This window comes from Phyllopteryx taeniolatus, chromosome 20, assembly GCF_024500385.1.
Source record: "Phyllopteryx taeniolatus isolate TA_2022b chromosome 20, UOR_Ptae_1.2, whole genome shotgun sequence".
NCBI lineage: Eukaryota > Metazoa > Chordata > Actinopteri > Syngnathiformes > Syngnathidae > Phyllopteryx > Phyllopteryx taeniolatus.
This window is the reverse complement of record NC_084521.1, coordinates 5,930,169-5,949,930: the sequence shown is the minus strand read 5'-3', so window position 1 is coordinate 5,949,930 and position 19,762 is coordinate 5,930,169. Positions and strand designations below refer to the sequence as shown.

The 19,762-nt window shown below is 44.4% G+C and overlaps 3 protein-coding genes across 3 annotated transcripts in view; 2 read left to right on the top strand and 1 right to left on the bottom strand.

Annotated features, from left to right (window-relative positions):
* Positions 1-17: 17 nt before the first annotated feature.
* tgif1 (TGFB-induced factor homeobox 1) lies at positions 18-5,721 on the bottom strand. The gene is made up of 3 exons (XM_061758612.1): positions 5,342-5,721; positions 2,773-3,002; positions 18-1,352 (listed from the first exon to the last, which is right to left on the bottom strand). The coding sequence occupies exons 1-3, from the start codon at positions 5,355-5,357 to the stop codon at positions 684-686; spliced, it is 915 nt and encodes a 304-aa protein (XP_061614596.1). The 5' UTR covers positions 5,358-5,721; the 3' UTR covers positions 18-683.
* The window catches only part of si:ch211-285f17.1 (sickle tail protein homolog), a 103,864-nt gene continuing 88,465 nt past the window's right edge, over positions 4,364-19,762 (top strand). The window contains exons 1-2 of the mRNA XM_061758593.1: positions 4,364-4,497; positions 14,333-14,642. Coding sequence (XP_061614577.1) covers positions 14,570-14,642 — 73 coding nt within the window. The 5' untranslated portion in view covers positions 4,364-4,497; positions 14,333-14,569. The remainder of the gene's footprint in view (positions 4,498-14,332; positions 14,643-19,762) is intronic.
* Positions 9,881-12,935, top strand: LOC133470333 (OTU domain-containing protein 1). The gene has a single exon (XM_061758610.1). The coding sequence runs from the start codon at positions 10,172-10,174 to the stop codon at positions 11,291-11,293; it is 1,122 nt and encodes a 373-aa protein (XP_061614594.1). The 5' UTR covers positions 9,881-10,171; the 3' UTR covers positions 11,294-12,935.

Below are 19,762 nucleotides of genomic sequence, written 5' to 3'. Positions count from 1 at the left end.
ACAACAACGCCACGAAATGTAGAAAAAAAACAAAACTTTATTTGAATCCCGCGTGACCTCTCGCTCGCCACAAACATTGCACAGTATGAAAAAGAAATCACATCAGAGGGCATCATGTCGTCACATTAACTATACACGTGGTCCTATTGTACATGAATATGCTTCTTTTGGGCTGTCTTTGTCGATAAAAAAATAAAACAGCTTGAAGAAACGTGTAGTGTGTCATCGTCCAGTCCACTGGCCCAACCTGCTACATTTTTCATCTGGAATATGTCCCTTATGTGGGCAATAAAGGAGTAAAAAACAAAACAACAACAAAAATCTTTTAAAACAGCTAAATGACAAACTATAGTGTAACATTAACTACAGTAGTGAATACGTTGATGCCAAGAGCAAAAAATAAAAATAAAAAAAGTGTTAAGACACAGATCCATCAGGACCTGAAATGTGTTCGGATGAAAGACGTAAGACAGGTAGCATTTGTCCCATATTTTTGGTCCTTGGGGTGCAAATAAGATACACGTCGATACAAATATGAAATGAATAAACATCTTAGAGCCAAGGCACCGTGATACTGTTGTTTTTTTTCAATAAAAAAACCCCAAAACAAAGAATTTGATTCGTTTAGAAAAGAGAAATGATGAGGGCGTTGTTCTCAGTTTGTGAATTTGTGGTCCCCTCTTTTAGGAGACTAACTGTTTGGCCTGCAGCTCCATCTCGGCAGCCCGCTTCAGGGCGACGTCCACAAGGAGCTGGAAGCCACTGAAGTCCTGCGTGAGGTCCGGCGGAGTCGGGGGAGGGGTGTTGAAGAGCCCGCTGCGGGGGCTCAGGTTTCCCTCCAGGATGGTGGTGGTAGCGGCGCCGGTGGGGAGTTGGGCGCCCGCCCCTTTATCCAGACACCTGAGGAGCGCCTGCGCCGCCTGCAGCCGCTCGGCCGCCTTGTCAGAGTTCAGCGGCAACGGATGCAGGGCGGTCGGGCTGGCGACAGTGGTGTGACAGATGACAGACGGCCGGGTGGGCAGGGTGCCCGAAGTGGGGGACGCGCAGGTGGGAGAGGGCACTGAGGAGGAGGGCGACACCGCCTTCCTCAGGACGCCAGGCGTGGCGGGCTCGAAGCAGGAAGGGTGCAGGACCCGCTTGTCATAGCCGCCGTCGTCGTGGGCGCCCCCCGCTGGGCTGCTGCTGCTGCTGCTGCTGCTGCTATTGTGTTTGGGCGACTGCGAGCTGTCAGAGAAGCTGTCGCCCGCCTTGCCACACTTCCTGGAGATGGTGAACTGGTTGGGGTCCTTACCGTCTTTCCGCAACATCTCGGGGAGGAGGCGCCGGCGTGCGTTGATGAACCAGTTGCATACCTGGAAAACGTCACGCGAAGTAAGTCTCGGAAATCGAACATTTGGACAACACTACAGCCAACTAAATCCCCACGAAGCACTTCCGAGCCACCGTCAAGTAAAGTTTATATTTACAGCGCTTTTCGTCGAGAGGACTCACAAAGTGCTTCACATAGATATAGAGTACAGTCAATCATACGTTACATTTGACAGGCCCCAAGTCTCCATGACGAGAGTAAATCCTCAACAACCAATATTCCAGTCGACAAGCCAATGGTGTCATCCATCGATCATTTTGCAAAACAACAACAGGTTTGCCACACAACCAATTCCCTTCCCTGGTGACAATTTTACCGAACAACTGACTGATTTGTGGAACAACCGATGGCACTCCATGTTGACAACTTATATCGCCCCGTTTCTTGGGCAACCGACATCAACCAATACTACCCTGTGGACTAGTTCTCCAGACAACTGCTAGCCATCCATGGCTCACAGAAAAAAAACTTGACAAGGTTGCACCCCCCGTGTTGACCGGAAACCGGCAGCAACCAGCACCCCGCCCTGTTGACCATTATTCGTTCATTCTAGTCACACGTGGTGGTGACAAGCAACATGTGGAGCCACAGCTTCCCTGGGGCAGTCTGATGGAAACGTGGCTGCCACTCTGCACCTACGGCCCCTCCAGCCACCCGCATTCGTTCATAGCCAATGTGGGTTAAGTGTCTTGCCCTGCCACACGACGACGACATGCCCTCAGGCGGGGATACAAACCAGCGACCCTCTGGTTGCAGGGCATTTACCACCCTTTTATTTCCCCCTGAAAACATCCAAAAATGTCTTGGACAATTATGCTACGAAGTTGACGATATATACCTTTTGTGGCATTTTTTTTTCTTCAATACAAGCCCAGTGTCAGGATGGAATTTCTGATTGAGCTGTTTGTATTGCATCTTGGGAAGTGTCGTCGAGCCCTGGTAATTTCTATAAAAGGGACATTTTGCTGACTAGTGCACTTTTCCCTTTTCCGTTGAGCTCACTGTGTTGTAACTGAGGTTAGATTTTGCCTTTAGTGCAAAAAAAAAAAAAAAAGGACAATAAAATGGTCGTTGTCATAGCAACAATCGGGGGTCAACTGCCTTGTTTTCTTTGGTCTCTCGGGCCAGTCGTAACTGGCTGCAGCTATGTAAATGACTCTGCATTGTTCCCAGACAGCTGGGATGGGAACGGCTGCGGGGAGGGAAATTCCTCAGCGTTCACTTACTCACTACTCCCTCCTCTTCCTACTCCTCCTCGCACACTGCGGAGTTGCGCCACAAAAGCAGACGACCTCCAATGCAGCAAAGTGTCATGTTTTGACAGGAAGTGATTCAGCCCACACTTCCTCCCCACCCCCCATACTTGGAGTTGAGCGTTTGTGTGGGTGTATATGTATAAGTACCTGCAGTGTGGAAAGCTGCGTCTGCTTGGAAAGGAGCGCCTTCTCCTGTTCTGAGGGGTACGCGTTGTAGCGGTGCTCGTACAGCCAGTCCCTGAGGATCTGCACCGACTCCTTGGGCAGGTTGCCGCGCCGCTTCCTTTTACCGCCGCCTCCGCCACTGGACGACAGGTCCAGGGGGGCGTCCGCACCGTCGTCGTCGTCCGTCTCGCTCCCCGACAGCATCGTCAAACCTTAGTGAGGGTGGGAAAGAGAGAGAGAGAGAGAGACAGCGGTTGGTTTTCCGAGCTGTCAGGTTGCGCCATGCGATTCAGGAAATGTGTGAGGAAGAGGAGCAGACGGCGGGACATCACATAGGCGGGCGTCGGCCATAAAACCAGCCCGGACACATTGGAGCCACACACCTCGCATGCTTGTGTGACTCAGGCTGACCATGGCAGGCCCCATTTTGCATGAAACGTGCAAAAAGAGTTGAAATGGCTCAAAAGTCCCCAAAGACTTGGCAAAATGTCTGAATAGTCAGTGACTTTAGCTTGCAGAACATGTCTCGGCTTCAGAATATGCCACAGAAGTCAACAAGTCAGCCGACACTTCAGGTTTGCGAGCAAGTTAGAACTTCAAAACGGGCCTCAAAAATTCGCCAACAAACTAACCTGGGTTCAAAATACACTTCAAAATTCAACAACTCAGTCAAGGCTTCAGATGAGGGAACATGTCAGGGCTTCAAAATACAGTATAAAGTAATAAGAGTAAGGTCAAAAGATGAAAGTTGTCAACAAACAAATCTCGTGAGACTTCAGCTTAGCAAGCACCGTAAGGATTAACCCAGCGCAAGTGTTTTGAGCTTTTCCCAGTGATGGCAGAGTGTGATGATACGATGACAATGATTCCCAAACTGTGTTTTTGTTTTGCTATTGCTGTATGTTGTTGAATATTCACATTGAGTCAATAACAAGCCGTTTGTAACATCGAAATGTCATAACTGTAAATACTTGAAGGCCATAAATATCAAACAAATGCAACACAGTAAGTACTGTGATAACTGAGTGCCTAAACATCGGCTATTGTCATCGGTGGCAGCTCTTGAAGACATCTTGTGTAAAACAAGACATTGTAGACGTTTAAAGTTCCTCCGGGTGCTTTTTATCCCAGTCTCCTACTTATGGGGCCACGCCATTTACCTGAGCCGGAAGGAAGTGCTAAGACCTGTTTGCGAAATGCGGAATTTGCTTGGACATGTGCCTTACTATCGTAAGTATTTGTGTTGAAAAAAAAACAAAAAAACTTCAACCATGAATAGAAAACAATAAATGAAAAAAAAAAAACAAGTACGGCAGTAACTGAGCGTGCAGACTAGTTTATGGCACGCCGTTCACAGAACCTTGAAATGTCGTAAATAAACTGTGGACCACTTGTATTTTACTTCTTTTGCCTCCCAAAATGACTAAATTCCATTCACATAGAAAATTGGGGGCTTTATGAGGAGTTTGACAGATGTGGGTCAAACGTCCGCCATCTTGGGGTTGCTTCCAAAAAATGCATTTCCGGGTTTCTTATTTTAAATGGCTCCTGGTCACGTGAGCTCACCTTAATGCGGAAGTAAGACTTTTTTTGTTTGTGTGGGGGGAAAGACCCCACACACAAATAACCTCCATAAAGCCTCACCACGCAGACCGCCGGAGGGGCCGAATTCTAGTGGGAAAAGTGTGGAGCAGCCAACAGGATGAGGTAATTACGTGGGCCGGGGAGATGGTGGTGGTGGTGTTGGAGAAGGCGAAGGCGGAGGCGGGGGAGGGGAGACCTGTTGCAAATCAGCGTCTCCAGACTAAACAAAAGAATCTGGGGCTGCTCGCCTTTCTTTGTAAGCAAACTTATAACACCCCCCCCCCCCCCCACCTTCCACACTTCTTAAAGCAAATTATTACACAGAGTAGCCAGAAAAGACACGAAAATGCCATTTGACACTTTCGCCGCGTACGTTGCGCGACTTGAAAGTTGTGTTCTTTTGTGTGTGGAGGACACGCGGTTGAACAAACTTCCAACAATGAGGTCAGCCACCAAAACACGACTTCGACTGGTTCCTTCCGTGACACGTTTCAACGAAGACAAGCCACATGCGTCGTGAGTTTTACACGAAATGAGCAATTTGTCACACTAATACACGTAAAAAAATAAAACGCACACACACACACACACACACAAAAATGGAAACAACTTTTCGAGCTTTCGACCAAACTCCGGCGGGAAAGTAGCGCACTCCCACTTCGCATTAAAACTTCACAGCAAAAAGTGACTTAGCCCACGCGGGAACGAGGAGTTTTACAGCCGAGAGACGACGGGGGAACATTCGGCGTTATTCTCGTCTCGCTCCGGTAATGAATTAGGGGCAAAAACAAGCGGCGAACAAACGGGTGCATTTGCTTGGTGACGTCTCGGCAGCACATGGCACTCACAGAGCCCGCCTGTCATGTCTGCGCCGTAGACAATAGACTCCGGCAGAAAAGGCTCCAGAAAGCAACCCTCTGCCTCGTCGTTAACCTTCCTTAAATGACGTTACTTAACAACAACTTACCTTTTTTCGTCTTCATTTCCCCCTCGCCAAAAAAAAAAAAAAACAACAAAAAGAAAAACCAAAACACTTTTTATCCTCACGTGGAAGAAAAGAAAAACAAACGTCCCTGCGGTGGTGGTTATCTCCTGCCTCAGGGTGTATCCCAATGTGAAGAATCCTGATGCATTTAAAAATAATAATAATAATAAGGAAAATTTATCCCGTTTTTTGGGGGGTCTGTGTCGTGTGCTGGTCCGTGGCGGAGGTAGGCAGGCTGTGTGTTGCGGGGGTGGGGGTGGGGGGGAGGTCACCTGAGATCTCTCTCTCTCTCTCTCTCTTTCTCTCTCTCTCTCTCTCTCTCTCCCTCTCTCCCCCTCCGCGAGGCTTTTTCCTCATTGACTGCGTTGTGTGTGTTTGATGGGGGGAACTGGGTGACAGCTATCTTTGACAGCTGCGTGACTCAACCCACGGAGGATCCTCCCTCCCCTTTCCCCACCGCCCGCTGACATCAGCTCTCGAGCGCCCTTCTCTCCGCTCCACTGACACACAAAAACAAAAAAACGTGCAAAAACAAACGTTGTTTTTTACGTTTTGCTTACAACCTCACCCCCCCCCCCCCGCCAAACCCCCTACCGCCATTCTAAATATTGCTTTCGTTGTACAGTACTCATGTATGCAGTCATGTGTTGTTTTATGTGTGTAGTCGAGGTTGGTGCACTAGTCAACACGCGCGCAAAAAAAAAAAAAAAATCCTGAACGATCAATGCCTTCATTTGTATGCGCCGCACAGCCATGCGACAGCTGCTTTAAAAAAAAAAAAAAAAAAAAAAAACGGTGGATAAGCTCTCCTGAAGCAAAATGTCGCCTCCTGGTGGAGGGTTTTGGGAGTACATGGGAACTGGGGCACTCCGAGGCCCCATCGCAGTTGGTGGTAAGGAACAAAGTACAAATGCTTGGCTAATGTACTTATTTATTTTTCTTTCTACTTTTGACATCTGTCAGTTCACAGGCATTCTCATTCATCCAGGTCATTATAGTCTTAGGGCATTGACTCGATCTCAACTGGACTGTTCAGGTTGTCTCAGGTCTCTCGCAGACTGACCAACGCAGCCGATGTTGATGACTGCAAAATTGTGAAAAAAAAAATACAAATAAATCCAGTCGGTGACCCATACCCGCACACCAGGCAATTGACCCTCGCACCTACAGTATAACCAGCTTGCCGCAACGTAAAAACTGAGACCCCGGTGATCTTCTAGGGAAACAGCTTTTTGAGGTGCCACATGCGGTGTGTCGGAGAGGTTCCAGGACCTAGCTCGCTAAAGATATGCAAGTATTTCCAGCCCCAACTACAAACTCGAGAGTTTTCCCCATTAACGTGCCCTGATGATCAACCACCACGTCTGCAAAGAGAACCTGCCACATTCGCTTAGTTTAGTGCACAAGGAGAGGCGAGTGTTGTGTGGCAGAACAACTCGTGTCTGCTTCACCATGACAACGTGCCTGCTCAAAGTTCTCTGAGCATCTGACTGTTCCTGGCTGAGAAGAACATTGTCGTGCTGGAGCCACCTCCCTACTCACCTGCTGGCTCTCAGGGATTTCCCTCTTCCCCAACCTCAAGAGAGTCAGTCATTAAGGGAACTCGTTTTGAAGACTTTTTTTTTTTTTTTCTTCATTGAACCACGAACAACATGGTACAGTTGTCAAGGAAAAAGCAGATTGCCGTGGCCGCTGCAGCTACGGTATTTTATAATAACACAAGGACGGGAAACTGGCCAGAAATTAAAGGACATATTGTGAATATTTGAGAGGCTGCTGATTCCATTAAGTGATTGCACTGGAGAATTGCTATGACAGACACTCGCCACGCTTCGCTTTTTCATCCAGTTAAATATGAATTACAAATATAGTTAACGATTCAAATTTGGAATCTTTCTCATCCGAGCAAGCCTCATCAGTTCATGCTCAAAGACTAGATCGGCCCGCTCTAGACTAGTCTTTGAGTCTGAACTGACGAAGCCTGCTCAGATGAGAGGTGAAACGTCTTCTAAGACAACCTTAACAGTCCATTTGCTATCTGTGCAGTGATCTGAGAGTTGCATCTACTGTATCTACATTTGAAAAAGGATACAGTGGTACCTTGACTTATGAGTTTAATTATTCCCAAGGCCAAGCTCCTAACTCAATTGTCTTGCATGCTAAATCAGTATGCCCCATTGAAGGTCATTGAAATGCCATTAATCTGTCCCAGCCCCTCCAAGACCACCACAAATTTTACATTTGCCATGTGAGCTTTTGGATGTGAGTTTTGGCTGACTGTAGCTCTTCGCTAGTGTTCTCGTGTGTTTTATACCACTGGCAGAACAGCAGCCGGCCAATATAAGGACTGTGACAGTTCGATGTGAAGACACTGAGGTGCTGCAGGAGTTTTTCCCATGTCACCGACTGGTTTTATGTTTTTAAAGAAGTATATTTTTATTAAAAAAAAGGTAAATGGAGAGTTGAAGTCTATAGTGACAGCAGTGACCTGGAATAACGTGAACCAGGGAGCATTAACGAGGACGACGCAACAGATTCAGAGAAGCAAGATTTGTCTGATGCAATCGGCCCCCCGAAATATTTATCGTTTTTCGACATCCGGCATTTCGAGGTTATGAAGAGCGTTTGAAGGAGGTAAGTAGGTAGGCTGACTAGTGTAGTCAGTTACTGATGGCAGTAACTTTCTAGTTTTCATTTGATTGTTTTTATATTTATAGCTTGAAGTGTTTTTCATACAACTATTTACTGTAATTGATACCTAATGACTGTGTCATTGTAGGTCAGCGATAAACTAAGTCGTGTTCTTACTTTGAAAGTCAGGTTATGTTGCCGCCGTCTTGCAGTCCCCCCTTCCCCCCCCAAAAAATATTTTGAAATAATGCTTAAAATTTTGTCGCCAATTATTTGAGAATCTTTCATTTGTTGGAGAATTTACTTAATTTTTGCTGTTTAATTTTATTAAATGTGTTCCTGTTTACGCAAAAGAGAGATTTTAGCGGTAAACGGTTAGAACAACATGGCTTAAGTGGGAATAATAAGAATACAAGTGTTGTTGTTTTTTTTTATTTGTTTAAATTCTAACGCTTGCCTCACCATTGTGACTGGGCAATTACATTTATTTTATGAAAAGGAATGACCTCAACCGCGTATTATTGAAACAATGTGGTGATACCTATATTTAGATGGGTGTCTGTACAACACAAGCTGTGTGATTCAGTTGTCGGACAGTGTGGTTAAAAATGTCACGGGCGTAGTTAATCAAGTTAATGCCTGTAAAATCATCACCATAGTGATAGCAGCACAAAACACTTTTTTAGTAGGCCACGTAATATGATTATCTTGTAAATAAATGTGCCAAAATCCACCTTTTCCTGTTTATGTCAATATCTTCAAGAGCTAAAGTGTACTTTATTTTGCGTGAACAAGAACTGTATTCAATTTAAGCGTTATTACACAACTAGGCTGACGTTTCACATGATTCACATTGGTGGCCTCATACGTCACTGTTGCATTCCTCCAAGTTGGACCGGAAATAAAACTGTCAAGCGCGACAGACATTGTGTATTCATACCTTCAAAATAGAATCTTGGTATCGAACACTGCACAATTCCTGTTTAAGACGGTGTAGTTAGTTAGGGTCATAAGTGAACATTTGAATGCAATAATGTACACTTTTTTTTTAAAGGCAGTGTTTCTCAAACTTTCAACTTTCTGTACGTGAGTATATAGCTTCCTGATAATTAATTATTATTTTTGTTTTGAACCGTAACTCCCTTACATTTGAAACTTTGTTATTTCTTCTCCTTACTTTGTCAAAATACAAATCGCCCATTACTTGGTTAAACCTCAACAGTTAATGACAGGATGTTTTTAAAAAAAAAAAAACGACGTAGAGAGTGGTAGAATCATTTACACCTGATATTTATTGATTGCGATCTTGGGGAGTTAATGGAAGAAATAAGGGACAGCAGCGACATGGAGGAACGTGAACCGGGTAGGAGTAACATTGATGAAGCAACAGATTAGAGAAGATAGTCCCTATGCATAGCCTTATTTCGGATATTTTTAATAGTCCTAGCTCCAAGAATCATTTGTCAAAAATGTGTTGTCTTGTGCCAGCCTAAAAACCACCAGCTTCTGGCGCTCAAAAATTGTCTAATCTTAAAAAATAATTAAAAAAATGAAAATCGTACTTGTAGATTACATTTTTTTTCAGGTGTTAATAGTTAATTTAGTTTTTTTTTGTTTGTCGGTAATTTCAAAACAAATTGTTTTGATAGTGTGACTTGATTTTTTTCCCCCCCTTTTCTTTTTTTCTCAGTGCGAGCACTATGCAAGTTCATAAAAGAGGGAAACTATTATGTGTGCAGAGACGTTCGTTCTTTGGCACTTCAGTAAATCTCAGTGAAGTCTGTAGTTTTATTTAAGTGAGTTGAATCAGTAATCATACTTTTAGCAGTTCATTGCCTTTGCGCCTGGACCAGGGTTTTATTTTGAAGGCACTCCAAACGGAAACACAATGGCCGTCACCCGTTGCCGTTTGACAGTATTTTACAACAGCCGAGCTCCCGTCTCAGTTTACATTAGGGAGGACGTGTAGAGTGACGCGAGTGGGGCCGAAGTAGACGGTGTGTCCCCCCCCCCCTCCCATCTCCCCTCCTGCGATAGGGAACAGAGGGGCGCCGCCGACAAAACTTCCTCAGCAACTTCGGCCGTGTCGATATCGATGACAAGCGGCGGTATTTTTAGCTGTGGCCGTCATCGCGCTGTGACTGGCTGGCCGTGGGCTCGCTATAAAGGACGCACTTCGACATGCAGCTGTACAACAGCGCCTTGACGCACTACCCGAGATCGTCCAGCAAAGTCACCGTCACTTTATCCTGCGGACCATCCAGCCCACCTGCGGAAGACGCACCGGGACTGAGCCAGCCAGACGCCACCGCTCCGACTGCTACTTCCGCAAACATGCCTGCCTTTTCTTGCTACGAAGCCTCCTCCTCAAGGCCCATGCCCGACTACTTCACATCCACTGCCGAGTTGCTTGTACGCAGAGCGGACGGGGTGGAGAGGACTGTAAAAATCACCAGGGTGCCCAAGCCTCCGTCCCCTGATGACGAGCTGGTGGAGTTGATAGATGAGCTCAGGGACAGTACGGATGGACTTCTCCTGGAGGAGGACCCCTCGGAGAGTCTTCTGCTCGAGGCCAATGAGAGGAGTAAAAGGTGGGTACCAGAACAGGAGCCCTGTGGCGCTCCGCCTGAACCCAACCTGAATGATGAGCTGGCTACATCTGACTTTGAGCTGAGCGTTCTGCAGGAGCAGAAAGGGGATGACAAGGTGTCCCGGGACGACAAGGTGGCCCGTTACCTGGCCGAGGTGGAGACTCAGAACAAGTACCTCCGGGAGAGGCTCAAGTTCCGATACCATATCATCCCAGATGGCAACTGTCTGTACCGGGCCGTGTGCAAGGCTACTTACGGTGACCAGGCGAGGCACAGCGAGCTGCGGGAGCGTACGGTTCACCACATGGCCGACAACCTGGACCAGTTCAACCCGGTCATCGAGGGCGACGCGGGCGAGTTCCTCATCAATGCGGCGCAGGACGCCGCCTGGGCCGGATACCCCGAGCTGCTCGCCATGAGCCAGATGCTCAACGTCAACATCTACCTGACCACTGGGGGCAGCGCGGAGAGCCCTACCGTGTCCACCATGATGCACTTCCTGGGCGAGGAGGATACGTCCAAGCCGGCCGTCTGGCTGAGCTGGCTGAGCAACGGACATTACGACGTGCTCATGGACGCCCGTGTGGACAACCCGGAGTACGAGGACTGGTGCCGACACTCTCAGATGCAGAGGAGACGGGACGAGGAGCTGGCCAAGTCCATGGCCGCGTCTTTGTCCAAAATGTACATTGAGAAAAACGGCGCAGTGTAAATGCAGAATGACTCGCTTTGGGCCTTAAGTGATATACATATATATTTTTATACGATCTAGGAGATTTAACCAAGTGCTGTGCACATAGTTGACTGTTGCAATTTGCCAATGTTTCTACATTAGTGGGTGAAAGTGTGGCTGTGTTTGGAATCACTCCCGAGCCACTATAGAGTGCCCTTTGTCGTGAGTTCACCGTTTTTGTAGCGCTGTTCCAATGCGTAGTGAGTCTAGGTTCTCCCCCTAGTGCCCTCTATGTATCCCACAATGCATCTTGAAAAGTCATGAACAACTGATGGGCACTAGATAAGTGGACAAAAAAAAAAGTGAGACAAATTCATGAGCTGTGGGGTGAAAATATCTTGTAAGTAAAGAAACAACAACACAGAAGGACAAAATGCTTTGTTTGTATCAATTTTGTAAAATACACAATTGACTGATGATGATATAGAAATCACTATGAAGTCGATACGGAGGAGGTAATTAGTGAATGGTTCCCAACACAGCCCGTTTGTGTTTACAGTAGGGCTATTAGGGCCACGTTTAAAAGAAAACAAAGGCTTCTCCGAAAGAATACACAGGAGAGGGAGTATTTTGAGAAAAGTCATAATCTTAGTTATTATGGTGTAAGAGTATTGGTTCATAATTGTGTGCCAAATTTCGAGAAGGAGAGAGAGTCAGCAGGGTTTAGAAGAATGCGTGACATGAGTTTTTTATTTCTCATGAAAAACTATCATAGTATTGCGATTTCCCACCCTTCCCCAAATAACTATCTCAGAACTACTTTTGTCTTGGATTTCACTTTTTCTTAAAAAAACAAGCAAACAAATGGAAATCTTGAATCATTTTGTTTCATCTTGGAAAAAAGAAGTACTTATTGAACAAGTAGAAAAAAAAAAAAAAATCCAGAACAAACTTATTGAATCAATCTGACCCGTCTTGGAAAAAAATACTTTTTCTTGAATAGTTCTGTCTCAAATGTTTTTTCTCTCAAGTAAACACTTTTTACACAAACATTTATCTAAAATGTATGTTTTTTTTTTCTCGAATGAAGTTCATACTAAATTTGTATTTTCAATTTTTTACAGATTCATCAAATATATTACTGTACTTTAACATAACTTCAATTTCATCTCGACAATTTTTTTCGCAAATTCATATGACAAAATGCAGTACAAATCTAGCTTGAAAAAAAACATATTTTCTTTGAATGGAAAGTAAAAACGTTTTCACTCTAGCCTTAATACGCCTTTACAAATGTGAGTGAAAAGTGCTTTATGTATTTATTTGCCACACTGTTTTATAATGCAGGCTTAGGCTTGGGACCTTAAATGCTTTCAACTACTTTAAATGATTATGAAGCAGGTGCACACTTTAATGGCGGGGTGCTTTTTTTAAATTTAATTAAATTTTTTTTTTAAATTGAGTTTTTGGCAACACGATGTATTTGTATGTACAGTATATGTCGTTGATGTAATTTACAAAGCTTAACTTTTAATATGGATCTTGAACTAAAAAAGTTCAGGAAAGCCTTTTCTAATGCAAGAGTTATCTCTGTCGTTGAAAGCCGTCCTATCCAGAGATTTATCACCTTTTCTATCTGCGATTGTTGCACAAATAAAAGTGTCCTTATATGACTCATCCATGTGTGACTCGCTGCGTGTCTCCGTGGAATGTTTTGAAGTGTTTTTTCGGTCAGACTGCCTGTCATGTTTGAGGGTTTTGTGAGTAGTTACAGCAGAGTTTTGTTCGTTAGTGTATTTTTAACCTCAAGGAACGAACACTGCCAATTGGAGGAATCTGCTAACACACGATTTAAAAAAACAAAACAAAAAAAACAACAACAACAAAAAAACTGTTTTGGCCTAGTTATGGGTAATGCCACAGTTCTGCAATGTTGTGTTGCCACCTTAGCAAATTTGTACTATACTTTGCGACTTTTCCGACACCGCTGGTGATTACGTTTTCTTTTTAATAGCGACTTGCGACAAATCTTGAAGACTTTTGGAGACTCTTGACATTACCCCCAGAGCAGTACATCTTTACCGCGCCGTATCCAGTGGCGAGCTATTGGTGACCTACTGAAAGTTGATTGCATTTTCATTTGTGGAGGCAGCACTTCATCACCAAGCTGAATTACTCCTGTCAAACAACGTCGCTTGGCTCAATAAAGGTCGGAAAACAATGATTTAGAAAAACAACTATTCAAATCCTATGTACCATTTAGTCTTCAATGAATCCAATATACATGTTTTTGGCACCCTATGACTCAATCAGGTTCAAGTAATTTAAATGGAATATTTTGAATCATTGACGCTTGCTGTTCACTCCTTCCACTAGGGGGCGTTGTTGACCCCAAATAATGGATATTGTGGACTGCAGAGTTTCTCAAACTTCTCACAGTAGGCTACCACCCAAAAAAAATACTTACCTCTCCAAGCACCACCATAATGACCAAAATTAAAATACAACACCGTAATAGGTCCAAGTTGTAATAAAAAAGGCTTTATTCCTAAAAAGTACATCTAATATTATTATTACCACTGTAACCTTATGCAGAGTTTCCTTAACGCTGCACTTAACAAATATAGGGGGGGACCTGCACTCAAATCATTCAATGAAAATGTATTGCACAAATTTTATTTTTGTAAAATATGGTTGAATGCAACTGGATTGTACTTAAGTTACAACTGAACTGTACTTTACAAAGCTACTGTGCTAGATTTACACACACACACACACACACACACACAAAATAATGACAATCCATATATATCCAAACCATATGTGACTTTTTCAAACTTTCGAATCAAGTGCAAGCCATTTTTAAAAAAAATATATAAAATTACACCAATTTCCAAGTGAAACCTTTAGGTTGCATATTGTGAAAGTGCATTTAAATCACTTCATATGCAAAATCTAACGTGATACAGTGCAACAGATTGGGGAGGGGGGGGTTGTAGTCCCACAATAACTTAGAAGTTATGCATAAAACAATAATGCATGTGTAAAAAGATTACTGACGTGCATTTGTATCTGCAGCACGAGTGACGTCCCCATATGGAGCCGAGGTGGTGGGGGCGGAGGTGGCTGCCTGCGAGCGAACTGGAACGCGGCCGCCCCGACGCAGTTGAGCTGGGCTGGTGAAGTTCAGTTCGCGGACTCTTTTATTATAAAAAAAAAAAAAAAAAAAAAAAAAAAAAAAGGAAGAAGAAGAGAAGAGAGTAAGATCAGAGTAAAGCCAGCAAGTAGCCCAGCCGGCGGTGGAAAACATTGGACATGTCGCGGCACCGCGTGCAGTTCGCGGACCTCCCCACCACGAATGACCACAGAGGAGCTGGCAAATTTCACAGTAAGGGACTATTTTATTCATCCGCTAATTGACCTTGCTTGTTAGAGGTGCAGCACTCAAATTAATCCTCCTGTCCAAATTCAATCATTTTGTTAAAATCCATGTTGCCCAGACGTGTAACTGTTTACATACGTGATCATCATATTCCTGATAGTGCTAAGGAAAAATACTTCATCATTTGGATTACGCATACCATATTTCTACTGGGATAGTCGAGGATGCAGCTGTGCGCGTGCGCGCGCGCGCGTGTGTGTGATTATATATTCAGTATGTAATTAAGTTTTGTGTGCAGCAAGTAACGGTGCTGCTTGACTTCCAAGTTGTTCTGATGGTTCCCATAGGAAATGTAAATTATTTTTCACCAGGCGCAAATGCAAAACCTTTTATTAAGTGTACAGGCAATGTTTTAATTACGAGTTGAATTTAACATTTCGGGCCGGATGGTGATTTAGTGGTTATTACATCTGCCTCAACTGCAAAGGTTGAGCGTTTGAGTCTTGGCTCTGGCCTTCCTGTGTGGCGTTTTACATTTTGTGGCTTCCCCCCCCAGACTTCCAAAACATGCATGATCCCTTCAGTGATGACTCAAAATTGTCCAAAGGTGTGAATGTGATTGTTTGTTTGTCTAAATGTGCCCTGTGATTGGCTGGTGACCACTCCAGGCTGTACCCCGCATCTCAATCAAAGTCAGCTGTGATAGGCTGGAGGTAATCGGAAAGTGCTTTTACATGATCTGCTTTGTAAAAATTATGGTAACGTTTACTGAAAAACTCTCCTATTTGCATATTTTTGTGCTCTTTATGTGAGGCCCTAGGATGCCACTATGTGTTGTAGTATGAATTGGTGTCAAGGAAGTGATAGATCTTAACTGTTGAAGAGCTTTGTATTTGGTGAGGTGCTAAATTACACCGTGGTTGTTCGTGACACTTAAAGAGACTTTACGCCTCCTGTACACACACAATTGCAGTGCATTTTTTCAGGAGCAATTACTTCGTAAGCCAGTTATTTCAACGGGTAATGTTGTAAGATGAGTTTGACTTGATAATAAGTGTTTTGGGATCATACTTTGGTGCATTTAGTTTTCGAACACTACACGGGCGCACCGTTAATTACGCCTTCTGCTGTTGCATAATTACAACATACCAGATTGACATCAGGTGATGGCCCTTCCCTAAATAAATAGTTAGTGTAACGCTAACACATAAGGAGAAACGCCACATATGGAGTAATGAATAGTATCTGTGTTGCGGTTTTATAACCCTTTAAGCAGCCGATATTTGAACAAAATGGTGGCGCAGCACATGCACACTATAGATAGCGAGATATAAAAATGATACTAGGCGTATGTTATCCTCTGCGAAGAACGACTAATATTACCGCGGCTCACTGAGGAGCTGAGCCGTCTCCATGTATATCTTGATGTCAGTATTGTATTGCTCCCAGGTGCACACACCAGCCAAGCCAGCCTTTTATTTACTGCACATTTGAACGGCACTACAAAATGGCAAACTCATTGTGTAAGGCACAATGGAGTGATTCAAAACACACAGCCAATGTTTCTGAAGACGGCCCATTTATAAAAAAAAAAAAAAAAAGAGTGACAAGAAGTATCTTAGGAAGTAAAGCTTCCTCGTTCATGTGTCTTGGTAAAATAGTCGTAAAGTTGTGTTTGATACTGGCAACATTTGATTTAACTTGCAGTGGCAGCTTTTAGTTTTTTGGTGCAATCCTCTCAACATAATTAAATCATTCAAGTTTGGAAACCACCTAGCAGAGAAGCACTGTCTCCTTCCTTTTTGATGCAAGTCAGCAGCGCTCATTGGAAGTGGGAGCTGCCCTTTGAATGCTCCTGCCAACCTCCCTGCTCAGGTGTCCTCTCATGTTGACTCAGAGCAGGATGACGATCCTCTCGAGACCGCCGTCTCGGTGCTTTACAGCCTCCCCTCAAAGTGTCACCATTGGTGTTTTTGACAAGGCGCACGTGAACGTTAGCCCCGTGCTGCAGTCTAGCAGCAACAGGCGGACGAGCTGGGCTCATCTCCATGGTGACGGGCCAGCTGAGATGCAATGGAAAATTGCTGACGCACCCCTAGCAGAGCGTGATGTCATCTCCGGTGGCAGGGATGTGTTTTTGTGTCATGTCACGTGTGTGTCTGTGTGTGTGAGGGTGGCGGGCTGACAGATCTCCACCCACCGCCAACGGCCCTTCATCACTTCCGATGACCTTAGGTGAGGTGACATCAAGCTGCAATCTCATTTCCACGCCCCACATGGAGTGTGTAGTGCTTTCAAAGCAGACTTCCTATGTCAAATGGACTTTTTAGTTCAACACATTGGATAGCGGTTAGCACATCCACTGAGCAAACGCTATAGAAAACTAGACTTTTTGATTGGTCGTTTTAGATTTGATCCTCAGTGATTCACATTGACTGGAAGCACTACTTCACTCAGAGATTGACAGGCTGCAGATCTGAGCATCTGTTGAGCAAAGCAGCGCAACGTCCTTCAATAAGCTGCCTTAAAGCCCCCGGACAGCTGCACACTCGCTTAGAGCTTGCGGAGAGTAAAATACTCCTTCTTGATTGGACGGCCGACGGATGATATCGTCTTCTCGCTCGATGAGTAGCATGAAGAGCAGGGCGGAGTGCAAGCTACGCCATCAATCACTTGTCTGATCTTCCCAGGGAGCTGCTCAAAGAAGTGCTCCCATGTAAAGTCATGGGACTTCTGCTGAGCCAAATTAAAAGACCCGAGAGCAAATGAGTATTTTAGTTTCTCAGAGCAACCCCCTGCTTGTCATTTTAGCCCTTCATGTCCACGAGTCGTCCTTGTAATATATCATTGTTCAAGTGCGGAAAAATAGAAATTCACAACTGTATTTATTGGTCGGAATTCTGACTTTGAACTTTTTTCGTTCACATATGTATACCATCTTCTAGGGAGGTTGTTGTTGTTGAATAGGTATTGTAAAAAAATGTGCATCGCAGATGTTAATACACAGTTTATAGAATTTGTAACCTCTGTCAAACAGAGATCCTGCAAAATAGCCATAGCTGTAGATCAGGCATCAAGCCTTTTACACAGAATCCAGCAAAGCTGGGATATTGCCAGCATCTGCTGTGATGTATATAATACATTGTATGTAATTTTTTTTAACCCAAGCGAATGTTGAGTGTGAAGCCTCCAACACCTGTCTCGGCATTATGATATTCCCACTTCTGTTACAGCTCTGATTAGGGGTTGAACTGATTAGTGGACTAGTCAACTATTTGGTTTTACTGCTCCACATCGACCTTCAATGCTTGATGTCGACTAATCGCTAATCACGTTTTTGGCATATCGTCTTCCAGTCAGCCAATTTACAGAAGATTTTCGACTCACCTGTCTGTGCTGTTGCCGGACTATAATGCACTGCGGAGCAGCGAAATGTCCGGCTAACAAGACGACACCGTTTTCGTACGTCTGCGGGGCTCCGAGAGTACAAAAATATTCCGATTGCCGGTAGTCTTAAGATTTATACCGGTGGTATCTTGGGACTGAACTACAAAAAAACTTTAGTCATTCAAAGCCTAGCTCAGATTTGACCCCGGGAGGTAGAATATTGCCGGGGTAACTTTGACACCATTCATCACGGCGTCCAAACCACTTTACAGATGCTCCCATCCACCCACACAATTATACACCAACCAGAGGCTTGAACCGCCGACCCTTCAGTCACTTCGCGACCGGCTCTACCAACTGAGCCACAGCCGCCCCGTAAGGAGAAAAAAAAAGGGTCTCGCAGTCTACATTGTGTACATCTACAACCAACTCTAAAGTTAGTGGTTCTTATATGTTTGTCCATACCTTGAGAAGAAAGAAAATGGACCCCGGTGATTCTAAACAGCTGTTTCCACGGTGGATTAAGTGCCTCTCTCTTTAGGGCTCTTAAGTTGCCGTCCTCGTAAAGTGCAATGTTTCAGCAGTACGCAGTCGCCTTCTCCTCCATGAGAGCAGACCGATGCTCTTATCTTTTTTTTTTTTTTTGCTAGCGCTCTGATAAAAAGCAATGACCTTGAGGTGACTTTGTTAACTTTTGCTTGAACACCGCAGCTCACTGTAAGATGCGAGAGTGGCGTGTAGGTTTTTGTCAGCGTTCTACACTGCTTCATGTCTTTACACTCGACCACTTTTCAGTGATTGCATTCTTTATGACAGAACAAGAAGCCCATTAATGTTTTTGAATGCTGTCTGACAAAGGAAGATCAAGAAACATTTTTATGTGGTTTGTCACATCTCTCAACCTGTATTAATCCTAAATATGAATGAGCTGGACCAGGTCAAAGTTAAATGCAGATTCCATGGCAACTCTCTGCAAGTCACAGTTTTCCACCAAACTTAATTGAGATTCCTTCATTCATGTTGGAGCAAAAATCCAGAGTGAGTGAGATCTTGCTAGTGGTTAGCAGTTAACATGTCTGCCTCACAGTTCTGAGGTTCGGGTTTCGAATCTCACCTGTCTCACTCACACATCGACGCCCACACACACTGAGCTTGCTGTCACGAACACGTGGGACAATACCCGTAACAGAAGTATTTCGGCGTAAATTTCGATTTTAACGGTGCAATCCGACTTGCGCGTAAATTCGTGTTACATCGCCAGCGTAGGAACGGAACTCGTTCGTATATCGAGGACTTCCTGTATACGTATGTGTTTTACAGTCATACTTAACTATATTTATAAGGGTTTCATATATTAGTAAATGTGGCAAAGCCAAAGTGCGCCGCCTCTCGCGCTGAAATGCAACTGTGCATTCAGTGAATAGAACGTGTGCTGATTGCAAACAGGCTCTCAAAATATCCACACTGTCTTCTTTCTTCTCTTTGTGGCTATCTGCTTCTTCCATGACAATCGTGCCATGTTTTTGTGGTTCAATAAAATATACATGTAATACAATACAGTATATTGTATGCGAAGCCTCAAAAGCCGATACAGGGTCGCCGTTTTTCCGTCGCAGCACACCGATAGATGTGTGGTGCTGAATTACTTCATGTGCGGTGAAGAGTTGCCGACCATAATTGTTTTGTGATGGTCCACTTCAGTTGCTTTTGACCACGATGTTTAGTGTGCGGCATGCTTT

What these genes read in the sequence shown, in the direction of transcription:
- LOC133470333 (XM_061758610.1), top strand. Translation starts at nt 10,172, where the DNA reads ATGCAGCTGTACAACAGCGCCTTGACGCACTACCCGAGATCGTCCAGC.
- tgif1 (XM_061758612.1), bottom strand. An exon ending in CGCAGCTTTCCACACTGCAG is followed by an intron (nt 1,353 to 2,772) that starts GTACTTATACAT and finishes GACGTTTTCCAG; the next exon opens with GTATGCAACTGGTTCATCAA.